This window comes from Conger conger, chromosome 4 (assembly GCF_963514075.1).
Source record: "Conger conger chromosome 4, fConCon1.1, whole genome shotgun sequence".
NCBI lineage: Eukaryota > Metazoa > Chordata > Actinopteri > Anguilliformes > Congridae > Conger > Conger conger.
Window position 1 is genome coordinate 29,693,522 of NC_083763.1, and position 19,375 is coordinate 29,712,896.

At 38.0% G+C, this 19,375-nt stretch overlaps 1 protein-coding gene across 1 annotated transcript; it reads right to left on the reverse strand.

Moving 5' to 3' along the window:
* Window positions 1-183: 183 nt before the first annotated feature.
* Window positions 184-11,066, reverse strand: LOC133126585 (patched domain-containing protein 3-like). Its single transcript, XM_061238929.1, has 5 exons — window positions 10,332-11,066; window positions 10,035-10,156; window positions 6,592-6,737; window positions 2,597-4,160; window positions 184-196 (listed from the first exon to the last, which is right to left on the reverse strand). Exons 1-5 carry the CDS (start codon window positions 11,058-11,060, stop codon window positions 184-186), a joined length of 2,574 nt encoding a protein of 857 aa, XP_061094913.1. The 5' UTR covers window positions 11,061-11,066.
* Window positions 11,067-19,375: the final 8,309 nt, after the last annotated feature.

Below are 19,375 nucleotides of genomic sequence, written 5' to 3' on the forward strand. Positions count from 1 at the left end.
TCTGAGGGTTGTTTATTTTGTACAGCTGTTTTTTGGGCTTAATTTCTGTTCTTTCCAATTACCACCTCTGGGTTAGTTTCTGTTCCTCTCTGTGTCCCGGGAGAAGGTCCTATTGTTGTATGCCACTTTCTGTATTGTGAGTTTGAACCTCAGTCGCTAATGGCCCTCCACCCTGCCCCGACCCTACACTGGCCCCCTGCAGAATGAAATGGTCATATATCTGAGAACAGCAAGAGTCATCTGATGGAATTGAAGTATGTGGCTGTTTCACAGACAAAGGGGGTCGTGTTTTGGTTGAACTAAATCACATTATTGGGAGGCGGTTCTTGTGTTGCAAAAGAGTTCTTCTTTCACAATGAACTGCATGCATGTCATAGAGTATGATTCAATGTAATACTTTTAAATATGACTTAGGTGGAGTTATAGGTATATTTTGAAAAAGAAACAAACTTTGGAAGCCAAATCATTTGAATAAGATTTATTTGGCCTAAGAGATTGATAGGCAGATCATTCATCTTCTTTCAGTTTTTGTATGAGGGGGAGAATAATTTATTTGAACAATTGTGTTTTATTGAATGTTGATTGACTAAGTTCCATCAGAAAAATTTAGTACATTCTATCATGAAATGTTTCAGTTACAATTTTACTTGGCACAATCGTCTTTCTTCTCTTTATTTTTCTGCTTGCTAGTCTCTATAGCAAGGGTGCCACATAGAAGATGTGGGTACAGCGTTTTCTGTTCTCTGTTATACGTCCAAGTCATTCCTTTTTGTCTGGGTTCGATTAGTGTCTCTGCCTCCTGCTCCATATTTGTTTTAAAGGTACAATAGGTAAGATTTGTGTTAACACTGACATGTTGACTCACCCTCTGTCTGTGTTCATAGTCCTTCTGGTTTCAAAATATACAGTTGACAGGCATTGTACAGCTGTACAATAATTCAAGCTCATTGGTTGAAAACTATTCTAATTGCCACAGCCAATGGTGTGGGGCCTTATTCTGTGTAACTGCCCAAATTGCATCACTGGAACTCTTGCTATTACTTGCAATATACTATTGCTTATTATCAAAGCAAAGACTACATTTCTATTTATAAAACAATACCAGTTTGCAAATCAGTGAGCATTGCGAGCATAGTCGCACAGGGTGTTGTGCCGCAGGTTGGATAATACATGTTTTAGGTAAGAAAAATGCAGTATTTTATACCTCATAAGACCCACAATATAATTTAGTTAGAGACTCCAAAAGACTGAAGGACAGCAGAAGACTGAAGGATGCGTGTGTGTTCAGCGGCCATAGTTCCAACCGTCTAACTTCTCAGAAAACAACATCTCTCATTTTTACAATTCTTTTGCTGCACGTGTATTTCAAATAAACATGATACCTCAGGTAAATAAGACGGCTTCAGAGTTGCTGTAAGGGGTAATTCTTCACATTGAAGGAGGTAGGCTCCTGACTCCTATAGGCTTCAAGTCTTTAAGCTAATGAACTTTGCTAAGCTAACAGATTATGCTAAAATGGAAACAGAGCCAGTGAATGCACACAAATTAAATTGAACATCTCATTTAAGTCTGGGTAAGTCGGAAAAAAGGTATATTTCCCAAAATTTGGTGTATTCTTTTACGGGGTTATCCAGCTGTTCAGAGAACTATAATGTATTTTACTGAAAGAAACTTTAGAATGAAATAATTATTGCTGCATAGACTATTACAATTTGGGTTTTAACGGTAAATTACAGTAGATTCAAACTAAATGGCATTGAAAAATCACATTTTATTGTTCAACATTGCAAACATATTACTCATAATACAGATGTCACTTAAAAAAATCACAAAATCACTTAAAGAAGCAGTGGGCCTGTATTGCCTATATAGAATATGCCAGCGCATAGTTTGTCAGCATCTTGAAATTGGTAGAGGGATGATGACACCATAAATCAAGCCAACTTTTACATAGCACATTTAAAATAACAAATTGGCCAAAGTGCTGTACAGAGTTAAATAAGATGCATGCATTAAAATAAGATTACACATTACACACAAGACATAATACATTGAGCAATACTTCAGACAAACTCATAGGCTAATGAGAAGAAGTATGTCTTAGGACAATAATTTTGGTATCAATTGAGGGGGAGGACTTAGTGTGATGTGATCTCTCTTCCTCGTGCCAGAGAGAAGCTGAGCAGCTGTATTTCGGACTAGCAGTAGATGGATTATGTTTGGAAGTAATAAAGGCATGTATCTCCTGGGCCTTCAAAAAGAACAAAAGTTTTAATTTAGCAATTGCTTTTAAGTTGAAAAAAGCTGCTACTCACTTTTGCGTGTTAAGTGCCACCCAAACCCTTCACTGGTTTTTCTTACCTGTAACTTGCCATTTTAGAATGGCCAATGTCAGAAACAGTCAGGGTCCAAGTGAATATCATGAGCATATCCTTGATTAGCAGAACTGTGTATGTTTCCGTTGATTGTGTCCCTTTGTCCATTTTTTGCCCCAGAATAGTTTTTCTCATTTTCTGACCGACGATACGTGTTCTCATTGTTTGGCCAAGCATCATTATTTTCATATTTTTGCCCAGTGACACTTATCTCATCTGACCCAGCATCACTTTCTTCATTTTCATTGTTGACTTTGGCAGAGGAGTCGCAGAAAAAGAAAGTAAGAAAAACTGGAATGAAAGCAATTCCATGTGCTGCCCCAAACAGGATGACTAGGAACAGGATTTTGAAGAAGGTTCTGAAGATGTAGCTCGGAGATGTGGACAGCGCCACCAACCCCAGTATGGTTGAAACAGCCCCCTGGACTATGGGATAGCCTAGTTTGTGGAGTGCATCAACAGCCTTCTTATCGGGTTTAACTTCACTGCTTGAGATAAAAGCATAAGCAATGTGCGCAGAGAAATCCACAGAAAACCCAATGCAGATGACCAGATTGATCATGGATATGGAATCAAGATTAACATCCCATAAGGTCATGAAGCCAACAACACCAATAATGACAGAGGCAATGGCAAAGGTCACCCACAGAGAGCAGATAATATTTGGAATCAGCAAGAGGGAGATGACCAACATGGCTGCTGTGGCCACGAGAATATTCTGAATAGTATTATTAACTATGACAACATACTGGTCAAAGTAGATGAATGCAGGGTGATAAACCATGAAATAATAATTCTTATTCTTATCAGAACAATTTACAGCAACCTCTCTTAGTTTAGTCAACATGTTCTTTTCTTTATCACCATCAGTTATGTTTACAGTCTGGATAAAAAAACGGGAGGCATAAATGTTGCCATTGGTGAAGTTAACATCTTGCTTAAAATATTTTTTTTCTAAAAATCCAGGTAAATGTGATTTAAATTCAGTTTCATTATTTATATGAAATCTGTTTTTTGCATAATTTTCATAAATATCCAGCCAAGAGACAAATAAGCTTTTGTCAATAAATGGTAGACTTTGAAATATTTCCAAGCTTGAGTTAAGAGTGGCTCGTTCTGTTTTGTTCCAATACTGAAATTCACCATCTAAAATCACCATAACACTTGGACCATATGTACTGAAGTACAAATCCTCATCGCTGTAATACTTAACAACATAGGAAGTGTCTGGGGCCAGGTTTCTGAGGTCTATACCCTCTTTTATCTGGGTGCAATTGTAAATGCTGCCAGCCAGGTAAGTAGCATAAAGTAGGGTCAGAAAAGCTTTGCTCCCTAATTTTGTTAAGAAAGGCCCATAGAAATCCCTAAAAAAGTCATTGATTAAATGTACTTTCTTCTTTTCTGTTTCAACATGTAATTCTCTACAGTATTTGCTACTGCATTTATATCTTCCTATGGAGTTTTTGAATTCAACCTTTTTGCACGTCAACCAGTGCAATTCTTTTTCTTCTCTCTGTCCATCCAGTGCCATGAAAGCCCCAAAGAATGTCACATTGTAGATGTAACAGAACAGGATAGCTGTTCCAGTGTACAGACAGAAAGACTGCACGGAGCGGAACTGTGTCATGAGACCAATGTAGAAAGCCAAGAGATTTGTCAGGGTGGTGATGGTGATAGACATGGCAGCCTCTTTGTATGTGTCTGCCAGACGCTGATGAACAGGGTCGCAAATGTTGGTCTGCTGCCAGGCGGAAATCATGATGAACATGTCATCAACACCAATCCCTTGGAAAGAAGAACAATGGTTTTGTTAGCATTAATGCAGAATTAATTTTAAAAATTATGTTTTAAAAATGGTTCATCAATAAATGTTCAAAAGTGGGAATGCAAACCCCTAAACCCCTGTACCAGACAATGTGAAATATCATCAGTGAGGTATACTACTGAAATGTATTAAATTATCAACATTTACAGTCATCGGTTCATTGAAATTCTGTAATATTTGCCTTACATTTGTTACAGTTGTTTTCACAAACTGTCCCATGTCTTCTGCTGCAGTCAATGTTTACTTGTAGGCCTAGGGTAGGACCCTGAAATTCCTTTTTGAATTATTTTCGAACATTAGCCCATTAGCCTCAGAAAATAAGACAATGCAGTTTTCAAAAATACTAGCCTACGTGTTAGTCTGTGCATCCAGTCCGCTTTTTCGTTTCCCCCTTTTCATTGTATCATTACCCTATTATGTTCTCCACCTGTTGTCCATTTGTTTAGCCCACCTCACTCCTGTGCCCCGCCTACTTTGTCAACTTCCCTCATGTATTTAAACCCCAGTCTCTGCAATGTTCTTTGTCAGAACGTTGATCAATATCCAGTCGCTGATTCATCGAAGCCTGTATATTTGAGATTCAAGAACGACACCCTTTGCCATTGACACCGAGTTTGCCTTATCCTTGGTTTTTGACTTTTTCCTTCTGCCTTCTTCAACTTCGTTTTTGCCTAGCCCTTTTTGTACTTCAGCCTGTGACTCTCGGATTATAGACCCCTGCTATGACCATTCTTTTGCATCTCGATTCTGGCATTGTTTGAGCTCTGTTTACCTGGCTTGATTCTGGACTGATTAAAGACAACATTTTTGCATACTCCCTGGTCTGCCTCTGGGTCCTCTGAACAGTATGTCACACCCGAGCCCCGCCTTGACTGTCACCTTCCCTCATGTATTAACCTCAGTCTCCGCAGTGTTCATTATCAGAATGTTGATCATTATTCAGAGCTGAGTTACCAGTATGCCTGTTTGAGATTCTCTTTGATAACCCTTTGCCTGATTTCCAAGTTTGCCTAGCCCTTCTGATTTGTTTGCACTTCTGTTTATTTGGTTTTGACTTGATTCTGCTTATTCAACTATGATTTTTGCCTACCCCCTATGTACCTTCGCCTTCTGATTTTCTGGATTTTTGAATTGTTTCTTCCATTTCGTTTTGGCTTGGATGTCTAGTGATCTCTTGGCTTTGGTCTTGGACTGTAATAAACTATGTTTTGGAATATCCACTGGTCTGCATCTGGGTTCTCAGGGTCGCACATAACACACTAAGGTAAAATGTCGTATTAGTGTGCATTAGTGTTCTCCAGTGGGTTTGTAGCATTTTCTCCCGGATTAGCTAAGTATCATTTGTTTGTGCCGTTTCTAACTAAGTTTAGTTGTCACTGTAGTGATTCTGCTCTTTATTTGTTTGTTTGTTTGTTAGTTAGTACAAGTGCTGTTTATTTAGATTGCAGTGAAACTTGGTTGTGTGTGTAATTCTCCCAGGTGAGCTAGGCTATTGAGTTAGGCTGTTGTCGCCACTGGCTGGCAGGCCACAGCTTTTGTTGTAGGAGGAGTCATTAGTTTGCACCCTGTTCACGGTATAATTACTGGCACAGCTGAGCTCACGTCAGTGTGCATTAGTGTTCTCCAGCAGCATTTTCTGTGACTCTGGTTATTTAAGTGATTGTGTAGCGCACCAGCGGCAGCTGGGTGCAGCAGCCTTGTCTACTTGCCTTGGTGTAGTCGCAGGCATACAAAGTCGAGGGTGTCTATATACGGGTGTCCATTGAGGCTGTCTGAGAGCCTGACTATTGTTTTTGCTGCCTGCCCTCACTTCACTGCATAGGATTCCTTTTGTCCACCCTAGTTCTCTATCCATGTGTTTCCTCCCCATTCCTGTCCTCTCTCCTCTCCCCAGGTCCCAGTCAGGCCGGAATATCTCTAACCTGATCATCCCTCCCAGATCTGCTGGTGTTGATCTCTGTGTGGCTGGTGGCCTCTGGAACTGCCAGTCCACCATCCAGAAAACAGATTTATATCAGCCTTTGCCTCCCACCTCAACCTTGACATTCTTGCCTTAACAGAAACCTGGCTCTCACAAGAGAACACAGCCACCCAAGCTGCCCTTTCCTCTGCCTTCTCTTTTTCCCCACACACCCAGAACCTCTGGCAGAGGAGGTGGCACAGGTCTCCTAATCTCATCCTCATGGAGATCTAGTGTCTTCTCCTCATCCTTCTCCTTCTCCTCTTTTGAATTTCGTGCGGTTTCTGTTACTTTTCCATGCAAACTCTTTCTGGCACTCCCCTGATCCTCCTGGGTGACTTCAACCTGAGTCCACCAAGTCTACCTTTCCCTCCCTCCTTTCTTCTTTTGACCTTACCCTCACACTTTCAATGTAAATGTAAATGTCTCACCAAGTATCAGGAAAGGAGCAGTGGCTACAGTCATGGCAAAGGGCACACCACTGTACAGCAGCAGCCCAAAACTGGACAGTACTGCCAGACCAGCAGAGAGGACCCCAAAGGTCGCCACCCACACCTTGTTCCATACATGATCCAACCTGATGAAATGTTTAAAAAATAAAAAGGAAACAACTATTACAATTCACCACTCACTAAATGGAAAGAAAAGCTCTCATCATTACTGTGTTCTTCCCCAGATAACATGGCATTCACTGTAAAACATTTTTTAATTAAATTAACTAATTAGGTAACTTAGGTAACTGATCACAACCACACTTTTCAGTTTGCTCAGCTGTCAAGGTTCAAGATTCTTACCTCTGACAATAATTATATGTTGGCATGGCTTAATAAAGTCGAATGAACTCAAATTGTGCTGTTCAGTTAACAAAATATTTGTTTTTAAATAAAATAAAAACTCCATCAAATATGAAACCAAAATTGCATATTTCATGTGACTAAGAATTATACAGTGGGACACCCCTGACTGGCAATGCACAAATAATATTTGTCATATGCACAAACAATGCACAAATAATATTTAAAGATGAAAATAACTCAATACAGTCTAACAGTACAATAACTTTTTTTCCCTACACAATAGTAACCTACACCCCAAATTAATCCCCCAACAAAATCCATTTGAAACAGACACCATTCATTCTGTCCAGCTCTCTCATTCAGTGCAATCCAACCATCTGCCCTCCACTGCTTGATCAGGATAAGTTGTACTAAGGTGTACTACAAAAATGTATATAAGGTAGGCAAACATAATACACATGTAAGATGACTTTGATTTACTTAATGATAATGCCACCATACTGAAACATTAAATATAAATTATATAAACTTTAGGCTTTGGCCTATATTATTTTTCTTGACATGCACTGGGAAGTCATGAATAACAATATAGGCCAAGGCATAATTTAATGTTTCAGTGTGGTGGCAATATCAGAAAGCAAGTAAATAAAAGTATTATTTTAAATTAAATTGTATATTTGTACAAGGACATTTGAGAATGCTATGAAAATATTTATAATGTATTATGGAGGTTCCCCGTATAGCTTGAGAATGTTTTTGCTGGGCAGGGCCAAATTAATCGGCTGGATTTCTTTGTGCTTACACTATACAAGATAACTAGATTCTCAATGGAGAGAAAATACAGTAGCCTACATATGCAAGCTTCTTGAACCCGACATGTCTACTACTTCCCTTAATTTGTCACTTCTTACTCAATTACAATCATTCACATTATGTTTGAGGTGATCCCAAACGGTTTGTGTTCAATTTAAGCAAATGTAAATGTTGTTTGATGTTACAATTGTAAAGTATGTTCATTTTATGTTAATCGATAATATCTGCATTATTTTCCAGGACATAAACACTTGTTTCAAATAACCATATTCTGCATGAATGTTTAGACTAGCAACCAATTAGGAATGCCATTTATTTTTAGTTAAGTGTGAGACTGAATGAGATGTGGTTTCACATTTTTGTTTCTTGTCCACATTCTGTGAATGCGCTGCTTACAAAGAAATCCATATTTAAAACTTTTTCTGTGCTTTTATGTCCCAATGGTACTCTTTTGTAAATCATAAACAAATGAGGAGATTTTAAACTTTGGTTTATCTTAACCAAAAATAATTGATAATTGATGTGTTTTCCTGTAATTTAATTTGCATTTTATAACAGTTACTTTGTTTGGAACAACCTCCCTGCTGATTGTCTTAGCCAACGCTGTCCTGCAGTTCTATATGTCAGAGAAGTGATGCAGTTTTAATGCCGAAGGGTGGTCACAAAAAATATTAATTTGATTCAGTTTTTAAATGTATGAATGTATAGTACATTTATTTAGGACCTTTCATTGAAATTTTGAAAGAATCTTATCTGTACAGAATGTTATACAGGTGCCTAAGACCTTTGCACAGCACTGTACATTTGATAGATTTTTTGAGTATAAATATCTTTGTCCCGTACCTTTCTTTAAAATTTAGTTTTTCAAAGCCAAACAAAAGTTTTTTTTTTTTTTGTGAACTGAGTACAGAAAAGGGGCAACTGACAAAAATGGAGGGAAGTTCATATTTTTGTGTCCCTAAGTAGGGAATTTCATTGTACTCTTTTTCGACCCCCTGGATATCTTATCTTATCGTATCTTACTATACTGATGAAAATATTGTAATTGTCACTTTGAAAATGATGCAAAAGTTTCATGAGTCAAAACAGTTGATTACTTATAAAATATATGATTATTTTATTATTTACAACAATTTAGCCATTTGAAAATATTTAGAGAGAGTGAGGCACACTAGGGTACACTGCTTAAATTTTGCTTCATAGATCTTTAGTAGTTCTGCATATCATCGTCACCAGCACAATTATGGTCAACGAGGTTATGTATGGAAATGTATAGGTCACCTGTTTTACATTTGTGACAACAAACACAATAATGTTTGGCAAAGCAGCTAGCTCCCATTACTGTGCTACAGTTGAGGTATGCTTTTTTATTGAATATAAGAAAAAATGTGTTGTATGCTGTGTAAAAATAAAGCCCAGTTTTCCGGACTCCATGCTAAATATTTATTTTCTGTGTGTGATTGGAAATTGCTTTTAAAGTTCACCATGACTGCCCATTTTTGGGTTTAAACCAGTTTAAACCTATATGAGCTGGATTGATCTGTATCACCTGATTCAGGATTCACTGTTGTGGACATGCCGCATAAAGCTCAAGCAAGGCAGACTTCAAGTTTATATTTAAGTTTTCTTGAGTCCGCGATATGGAACTGACCTTGTCAAACCTTGTTTAGTATTACAGGAAAAGACTTCATGCTCTTATCTTTGTAAGAGGTGGATGCAGCATGTAGCCTACTAAACCAGGGGTGCCATTAATTATGAAACCTTTATTTGCGTTTTTTATTAGGCCTAAATTAATGTATGATTTTGGTTGGTTCCTTTGAAACATGAATAAAATACAGTATTTGAAGAAAAATATATATTTTTGTGTATTGCCAGGGGATGCCAATAATTTGAGCCCACTGTACATTGGGCCAACATGGAAAATAAACAAGACCTGGTAAAATACTACCAGTCTGTCCATCCATTCATCAGTTTTCTATACCAGTTGAAATGCTGGACTTGCACAGTCTGCTTGGTTTAACGAGATAATACAATACTAATGCTACTCAACTCAAGTTATGTTGAAAATGTACCACCTGCCTTCAATAATCCTTACATCTATAACCTCAACAGAAAATCGAAATTATTGAGAGTAATTAATTTTCAAACGTTATAGCGTAACGCTGTGATAAATAAGCCAATCGACTGTTACAGAAGCAATGTACAGTATAGGCCAGAAAGTCAGTAAGTATGGTGTGAATCCAAAGTAACAAAATGTAGGCTACCTCAAGCAAGATACGATTGAGAAAGTGATCACAAGGAAGTATGTCACTGAAAATAAAGGGATCACTTCTTTCGTATTTGCCTCAAGCTCCTCCTGCCGTGATCGAGAAGTGAAATAAGACACCTGCAACGATAATACACAAGAATATAATATTTAAATTATATTAAAAATACATTATAATATATTGTAATTAATATACATTAATACAGTATACACTTCTCACGAGCACGTTCAAACCCTGTTGCATCAGTTGATCAAGGAGTAGGCTAAACATGATCGAAAAGAGAATTCTACATACCTCAAAGGAATTTGCAGTTGTGTAATTTGATACAATTTTCACGAATTCGTCCAGCCATAAATTGACCTTTTGTCGATAGGCCTCATCTTCCCATAAATAGTAATATAGTCTTATTGCCTTAGCATTTTCGACAACATTATCTTCACTCAGAGTCACTCCACCGACTTCAGAGCCCAGAAAATATACTTCTGATCCGTTCCTATACGTTGGAAATGTAATTTTGGTTTGCGGCACCATTTCATTGTTGTAATCAATAATTTCTAATATCGCATTGGAGACGCACATATCATTCGACTTGGCGCAAATGTTGGAAAAGTTTATTGTCTCCTGGTCGGCTTTCACGGGTACGTTGCGAATTGTTTCGTCCAAAGTGATTATTTGTTTAAAAATCTCATTTGTCAGTACATTACGTTTATTTTTTGCTATGAAAGATGCATATGTTCCTTCGGTGTAGAGCCTCTGACTTGAAAACATTGAATTATTGCTGTAAGGAAAGTTTTCCATGACAAAACGTCTTTCGTACTTGGCAGGTCCGTTCACCGGGGTAAATTGATCTTCGATGTCATTCGCCTCTCTGTCTTCTAGAAAATAGAATCCCCCTCCTAAACAAGCGGAGAGAAATAGAGGAATTATGAAAAACGGTAAGGGGTTGCTGCCCACATAACCCCCAAATTGCTCAAATAAATTGCTTAAGCGTCTCGAGACGCAGTCTGTGACACAGGAAGCCATATTATTCGTTATTGGTTTATCGTCCCAACATGTTATCCCAAATCAGTCGGACACAATGCTCAGTGTTTTTCTGCTAATGTCTGACGCGCGGAGACAGACACCAGAATGCTGAAGCATATGCTCCGCAGGGCGTGTACTAAATAAACCAGTCATTATAGCTATTACCTCATTGGAATATCTGACGTGCAATTTCATGTCAGGAAAAAATTAAGAGCTCCGAAGTCCAGCGATTGTTGGGTTATCTGTCCATCAAACTAACATGAGTTATACTCGGGGTTGCTCTGGATAAGAGCGTCTGCTAAATGCCTTGTAATGTAATGCAATTATGATCAGAGGAAGAAGCCTGCTATCCAGTCCTACATTGGATCCCCTTGGGGGGATCAAGCAACAAGGCTGCCTGGTAGCCTATTCATGTTGAATGGTGGTTGTGATATCATATTTCATGGGTCAATTGTATTAGTCAGGTATTCAAGCTAATGTCCAGATTTGCCCAGAAGGTCAGATAGTAAATCCCCTGGCCACTCCAAAAGCTCCCTTCCAATTTATGAAAGTCTCCTTCAAAAGATTTGCCATGGATCTGGCCAGTCACTTTGTATTGGTTGGTTTTGTGAATTTTACAGGGTCATGTCCGGAGACAGTGCCTAGACATAATAAACTAGCATGGACCATTGCTCTGCTAGTCTCCCTGGAAGTCATAATGGATGAGAGGCCATCTCACCCCTGGGCAGCAGACAGACATAGGTCAGCTGCAGGGTGTTTACTGATATGTTCTCAAGTATGCCAGGACAGACTGATCAGACTGAACACCACCTTAAGTGCAGTCCATAAGTATTTGGACATCTTTAGATGTAATACTAGGCTTTATCCCTAAAGAAGGTAAAAATAGATCAGAGTGTGGTTCATATAGGCCGGTATCGGTCCTCAATGTGGACTATAATATATATAATAATATATACATCTATTATCTCTAAAAGGATGGAAAATATACAACCCCAATTCATACATTATGATCAGACAGGCTTCACACGACACCAATAGACCCAAGACAATATTAGACGTACATTACATAGGCCATTTTAATTCGTTTAGACGCTGAAAAAGCTTTTGATTCTGTCGGCTGGATACACTTATACAAGGTTTTGAGACGGGTGCGTGGGGGGTTTGGACCCAAAACACACGACTCAGAAACAATAGTGAAGTAAAGTCCCATCAGGGCTTTATTTGAGGAATATCCAGAGAGCATAGTCAAAAACAAGCAATGTTCGTACACGTAAAATCCAGCCAGAAAACCAAAGCGGAGTACCGAGGGAGAAGGCAGTCTCGTAATTGGTACACCATGCAAGAAGTCTGGTAGCCAGGAAAGCTGTCAGCGGGGCAGAAGTACAGGCGGGCAGTAGGCAGGCTCAGGGTCGATGACGGAATCAAGACCGAGGCCTTGTACAAAAGTACAAAGACAGCAGGCAAAATCGTGGTACAGGCAGGCAATGGTAAACAAAACAGAAGTCAATAATCTTTGGTCAATAAACAGGCTTGGACCGTAACGGGTAGACAATTGCTTGACAAAACTGCTCAAAAGACACACTGACGAACAGGAGGCAAACAATTCCGCAAAGACAAGACATGAAACTGAGCTTTATATGCAGGTGAAGACAGGTGTAGACAATTAGCTTGAGAGCAGCAAGATAATGGAAATCAACTAAATAACATGACATGGCATAATAATAAACTAAATAACATGACATGGCAAGAATAACAATTAAACATGAAACATAACATGACATGAAACATAAAAACGTGGTGATACTAGACTAACATAATACGTGACATGACAATAACCTAACCAATAACAATAACTAAACATAAAACATGACATGACAAACATGAAATGTGACAGGTTTTGTATAAATTTGGATTTCATGAGAAAATTATTATGATTCAGTATTCAGGTGTAATAAAATAAACCCAATGCTAGAATAAAAATAAATGGCCACTTGTCAGACCCCATTGAGTTGGAGAGAGGCACACGTCAAGGGTGCCCATGGTCCCCACTGCTCTTTGCCCTATATATATTGAGCCCTTAGCTCAGGACATAAGACAAAACAGGAGAATTAAGGGTATTAATATGGACGGTGCCGAGCAGAAAATGGCACTTTACGCAGATAATGTCTTGATATTCCTAGAAGATCCCTCCACTACCTTTCCAGAATTGATGACAAGGCTGGAGGAATTTTCGGGGTACAAATTGAATGTTTAAAAAACCAAACTAATGACATATAATTATAATCCTCCAAATACAATTAGAAGTAAGTATCCCCTGAGGTGGCACACAGAGTCAATAAGATATCTGGGAGTATCACTACCTAAAGACATTTCAAAACTATCAGAGATCAATTATGGCCCCATGAACTCCAAAATTAAAGCTGATATAATGAGGTGGAACCTAATCCCTTTTTTGAGTTTGCGCTTTTAACTCAGCATTTACGCCTAATAAATTTGATGGTAGATTCAAGTATTGGGTAACCAAGGGAATAACATCCTTTTGTAATATAATGAAGAATGGGGAGCTTCATAGCTTTCAAATGTTCAAAGAAAAATATACTCTGTAAAATGAAGATTTTTACAGGTATCTCCAAATTAGACCCTTTTTTGACCAGCATATAAAGAATAGGGGCGATGATAACAAGGGAAACTAAATAGTGAAGACCTTCACAAAACGTGAAGCAGAAAATCTATTTGGGATTATTTCAAGATTATATAGAGGACTCCTAAAATTAAAACAACACCCAACACTATATATATATATACGGGATGAATGGGAAGGAGATGGTGAAATGGTGATCTCCCATGAGGAATGGTTGGACATCTGTGGCTTTCAGTGGGCTTCTACTAGATCCCAGAGTTGGCGGAAATTCTGCTGGAAAAATGTTATTAGATATTTCACCACCCCTGTACAAAAGGCCCATTTCTATGCCGAGGCATAGAATGTGCTGGGGATATGGGCGGCATGGTAGTTGATCACGACCACATATATTTGGTCTTGCCCGAAAATTAAAGAATACTGGGAAGAGATACGTGAAGCCCTTCAAAATATATTTATGATGAAAATACCCTTTGAAAGCAAAGCTCTATACTTGGGGAATATATCCCTTGGTTTGGGGAGTAAAGATAAAATATCAATGGGCAATGCAATAGGCATACTTTTAGCTGCAAGTAAAAAAGCAGTGACACAGAAATGGTTGCTTCCTGAAAGGCCTAATATTGATAACTGGCTAGATATTGTAATAGAAATGTATGTGATGGAAAAGTTCTCAGTGAATTTACAAATTGACAAATTTTGGAAATGCTGGGAAAGGTAGGTTGACTATGTGATCCCTTTAAGAGAAGATTTTGTACCAATATGAATTGATGGAAACCCTTCTATTTTTATTTTTACTGATTATTAACAAGATAAACACATGTATGTAAGGTATAATGCATCGGCATTGTATGAGATACTGTATATGCTTGTACTCTCTGTCTCTGGTATGTCATTCCCTGGATGTACATAGTTGTGCAACAAATTGTGGAAAATTAATAAAAACTTAAATAAATGTTTTTAAATAAATAAAAAAACAGGTTTAAGTTTTCTTCTGTGTCATTTTTCAGCTCAGCAGCAACCACTGCTTGGGCATTTTAAGGGGGTGGGGGGGGTTAATACCAGCGAAAATGATATGGTAATAAAACAATAACCATAAATATAATATAGACAGTCCAGCAGTTGATGTCAAGCAGCACAATGTGATGATTAAGATGTTTGTTCACTGTTTCTCAGGCTGTTGCAGGCTATTGTGATGCTATGGCTCCCTCCCTCAAGAAGGCTGGTTATACATTTTGTCATTTAAATGTTATTGATTTACATATGGATTTAACATACAAATTTAATGGACAATAACCAAAAGAAAGGGCAAAATGTAAATTTCCCCTGTATCATACCATTGCCTCATTTGAGCTTGTTCTGTCCTGAAAAAAAGTAGTAGTGCAATATCGTATTGTTTAACTGCCAATGCGACAAACAAAGAAAAGGTTAGCCAAAGAAACCTTGTACTTTTTTCTTTGCCATTTTCCATTTCATCAATTCCCACAATTACCCTTAAGACTTCAAAAATGATTTGAGTTTTCTGTAACCTTCTTTTATCTTACTACATCCAGGGTCATCAAGTTGATAGAATATGATACTGTACATTGAGATTATTAAACAAATACATAACTTCATGGTGAGTAAGATATCATAAGCTATCCAATAAGGCAAAGGTCAAGTCAATTCAGGACTATCTGAACAAACTATTTCCTTATTACGCAAACAGAATTGCTTATCTGGAAATTTAGACCTGAGCCTTTCCATGAAGTTTTATCTTTGACTGTGTGCTAGTGAACACACTATTTCCTTATTACACAAAGTGAATTACTTCGCTGGAAAGGTTTTTTTTTTTTTTTTTTTTTACATATTGGTCTTCTACTGTTGTAGCCTATCCACTTAGAGTTGACAGATGTTCAGAGATGCTCTTCAGCATACCACTGTTGTTATGTGTGGTTATACTGGTGCATCTAAAAAAAATAGAATATTGTGGAGGTTTTTTTATTTCTTTTTAAATTTTTCCGTAATTTAATTCAAAAAGTTAAACTTTATATTAGAATATGACATAAGACCAATCAAAAAAAAGGATTTATAATACAGAATTGTCGACCTTCTGAAAAGTCGGCGAAATCCACAAAATCTGGTACTGTCCAGATCCAGAAAGAGGAGATGGCAGGGAACTTGAAATCCCCAAATTAGGCCATGCAAAAATACATCTATTATGACTAAAAGGATGGAAAATATACTACCCCAATTAATACATTATGATCAGACAGTCTTCATACGACACCGACAGACCCAAGACAATATTAGACGTACATTACATATCATGAGCCATATAAGAAGGAATAAACTAAAGGGAGTTTTAATTAGTTTAGATGCTGAAAAAGCTTTTGATTCTGTTGGCTGGATATATAAGTCTGTTTTGTATAAATTTGGATTTCATGAGATCATAATAAAAAGTATTCAGAGTTGGAGAGAGGCACACGTCAAGGGTGCCCATGGTCCCCACTGCTCTTTGCCCTATATATTGAGCCCTTAGCCCAGGAAATAAGACAAAACAGGAGAATTAAGGGTATTAATATGGACGGTGCCGAGCAGAAAATAGCACTTTGCGCAGATAATGTCTTGATATTCCTAGAAGATCCCTCCACTACCTTTCCAGAATTGATGACAAGGCTGGAGGAATTTGGCCTCTTATCGGGGTACAAATTGAATGTTTAAAAAACCAAACTAATGACATATAATTATAATCCTCCAAATACAATTAGAAGTAAGTATCCCCTGAAGTGGCACACAGAGTCAATAAGATATCTGGGAGTATCACTACCTAAAGACATTTCAAAACTATCAGAGATCAATTATGGCCCCATGAACTCCAAAATCAAAGCTGATATAATGAGGTGGAACCTAATCCCTTTTTTGAGTTTGAGTTCTAGAATTGAATCAATAAAAATGAATATTCTACCTAGACTCTTATATTTATTCCAAACACTCCCAGTTGAGGGAGTATTTCAAAACATGGAAAGACATCATTAAAGAATATAAACTAGACAATAATGTAGGAATATTAAAATGGTGCGCTTTTGACTCAGCATTTACGCCTAATAAATTTGATGGTAGATTCAAGTATTGGGTAACCAAGGGAATAACATCCTTTTGTAATATAATGAAGAATGGGGAGCTTCATAGCTTTCAAATGTTCAAAGAAAAATATGCTCTGGAAAATGAAGATTTTTACAGGTGGCTTTCAGTGGGCTTCTACTAGATCCCAGAGTTGGTGGGAATTCTGCTGGAAAAATGTTATTAGATATTTCACCACCCCTGTACAAAAGGCCCATTTCTATGCCGAGGCCCTATGTGCTGGAGATATAGGCGGCATGGTCGCTGATCACCACCACATATTTCGGTCTTGCCCCAAAATTAAAGAATACTGGGAAGAGATACGTGAAGCCCTTCAAAATATATTTATGATGAAAATACCCTTTGAAAGCAAAGCTCTATACTTGGGGAATATATCCATTTGTTTGGGGAGTAAAGATAAATATCAATGGGCAATGCAATGGGCATACTTTTAGCTGCAAGTAAAAAAAGCAGTGACACGGAAATGGTTGCTTCCTGAAAGGCCTAATATTGATAACTGGCTAGATATTGTAATAGAAATGTATGTGATGGAAAAGTTCTCAGTGAATTTACAAATTGGGGGGGGGTTAATACCAGTGAAAATGATATGGTAATAAAACAATAACCATAAATATAATATAGACAAATTCCAAGCAGCACAATATGATGATTAAGATGTTTGTTCACTGTTTCTCATGCTATTCCAGTGAACACACTATTTCCTTATTACACAAAGTTAATTACTTACCTGGAAATGTAGTTTTTTGTTTGTTTTTTACTTATTGGTCTTCTACTGCTGTAGCCTATCAACTTAGAGTTTTGACAGATGTTCAGAGATGCTCTTCAGCATACCACTGTTGTAATGTGTGGTTATACAGGTGCATCTAAAAAAATTGAATATTGTGGAAAGGTTTTTTTATTTCTTTTCAAATTTTTCCATAATTTAATTCAAAAAGTGAAACTTTCATATATTCTAGATTTGTTACACATAAAGTAAAATATTACAAGCCTTTTTTTGTTTTTATCTTGATGATTACGGCTTACAGCTGATGATCCAGTATCTCAAAATATTAGAATATTACATAAGACCAATCAAAAAAAAAAGGATTTATAATACAGAATTGTCGACCTTCTGAAAAGTCGACGAAATCCACAAAATCTGGTACTGTCCAGATCCAGAAAGAGGAGATAGCAGGGAACTTGAAATCCCCAAATTAGGCAATGCAAAAATATTTAGCCAAATTTTTGTGTCGTTATTATCACGCATATCATCCTACCCAGATTGTGAAATGTCAGTTTGTATTTCTGGGTCATATGCGGCAAACAAATTCAGCAATTTAAAATGGGAGTGGGTTCATTCATTTGGTTGTAGCCACTGGCGTAGCGGACACCCCCTCAGCCCCCGCTGTGCAATTATAATTTTTGCTATATATAACACCCAGCATTAATGATCAGTAATCTCACTAATCTGTCATATTTTCCAGTTAAAATTCACCAGAAATTAATATTTCTTTAAAAAAATGATGCCACTGGTTGTAGCCTACATAAAACCATTGTGACCATTAACAAGCAGGGCAGCTACAGTTATTTCAGTGGCCTACGAAAACATGTATGGATGCATTTATTCAACCAACAGTTTCCAAATGGAATATTTATCACCAATACATTCGTTACAGATGTTACAGTGGGAAATAATTGTTTTTCCTTGTGAACACTCGCGATAACTGACATATTAAGTGCCATATAGCATAGGCTACGTTTATGCAAGTGATGAGGTAGCTGGAGATACCACCTTTAGCACAAATAATTGTATCCAAACACTTCCTATAATTTGATATCAGTCTTTCACATTACTATATCCCATTCTTCTTTTCAGAACTGCTTCAATTCAGAAAATCTGGCCTTGACCATGATGTTTTAACACTGAACTTGAAGCATACTTCATGAGAAATAGGAAAACTAACAACGCAATAAACCAATAACAACTATAGCTTATCTTGACAGATAAGAATCAGTGTCATGTGTCATCTGCGTCCTAGTGTCCTTTCCACAGAATCACTGATAAAATCTACTCTTATCCAGAGCGATGTACTGTTATTAACAGGTGGCACCGGGTGAGTACGGTGAAAGTCTCTCAATAAGTCCTTGTCCAGAATAAATCTGGATGGAATCCAGCTTCTGTCCTCGGGGCCACAGCCCTCCCAGTCGACCAGGTACTGAAGGCCCCTACCCCGACGGCGAACGTCCATGAGTCGCCGAACGGTGTAGGCTTCGCCTCCATCGATAAGTCGGGGGGGAGGGGGGGGTTCAGGGGTGGGACAGAGAGGGTGGGTAACAGCCGGCTTGATTCTGGAGACGTGGAATGTAGGATGAATCCGGCGCATGGTGGTTGGCAGTCTGAGTCGCACAGCTGTGGGACTGAGGATCTTGGTGATGGGAAAGGGACCAATGTATCTAGGCGCCAGCTTACGTGTCTCGACGCGAAGAGGGATGTCTCTGGTGGTCAGGAAAACCTTTTGTCCAATACGGTAGGTGGGTGCCTTGGACCGATGCCGGTCGGCTGTTGCCTTCATCCGGG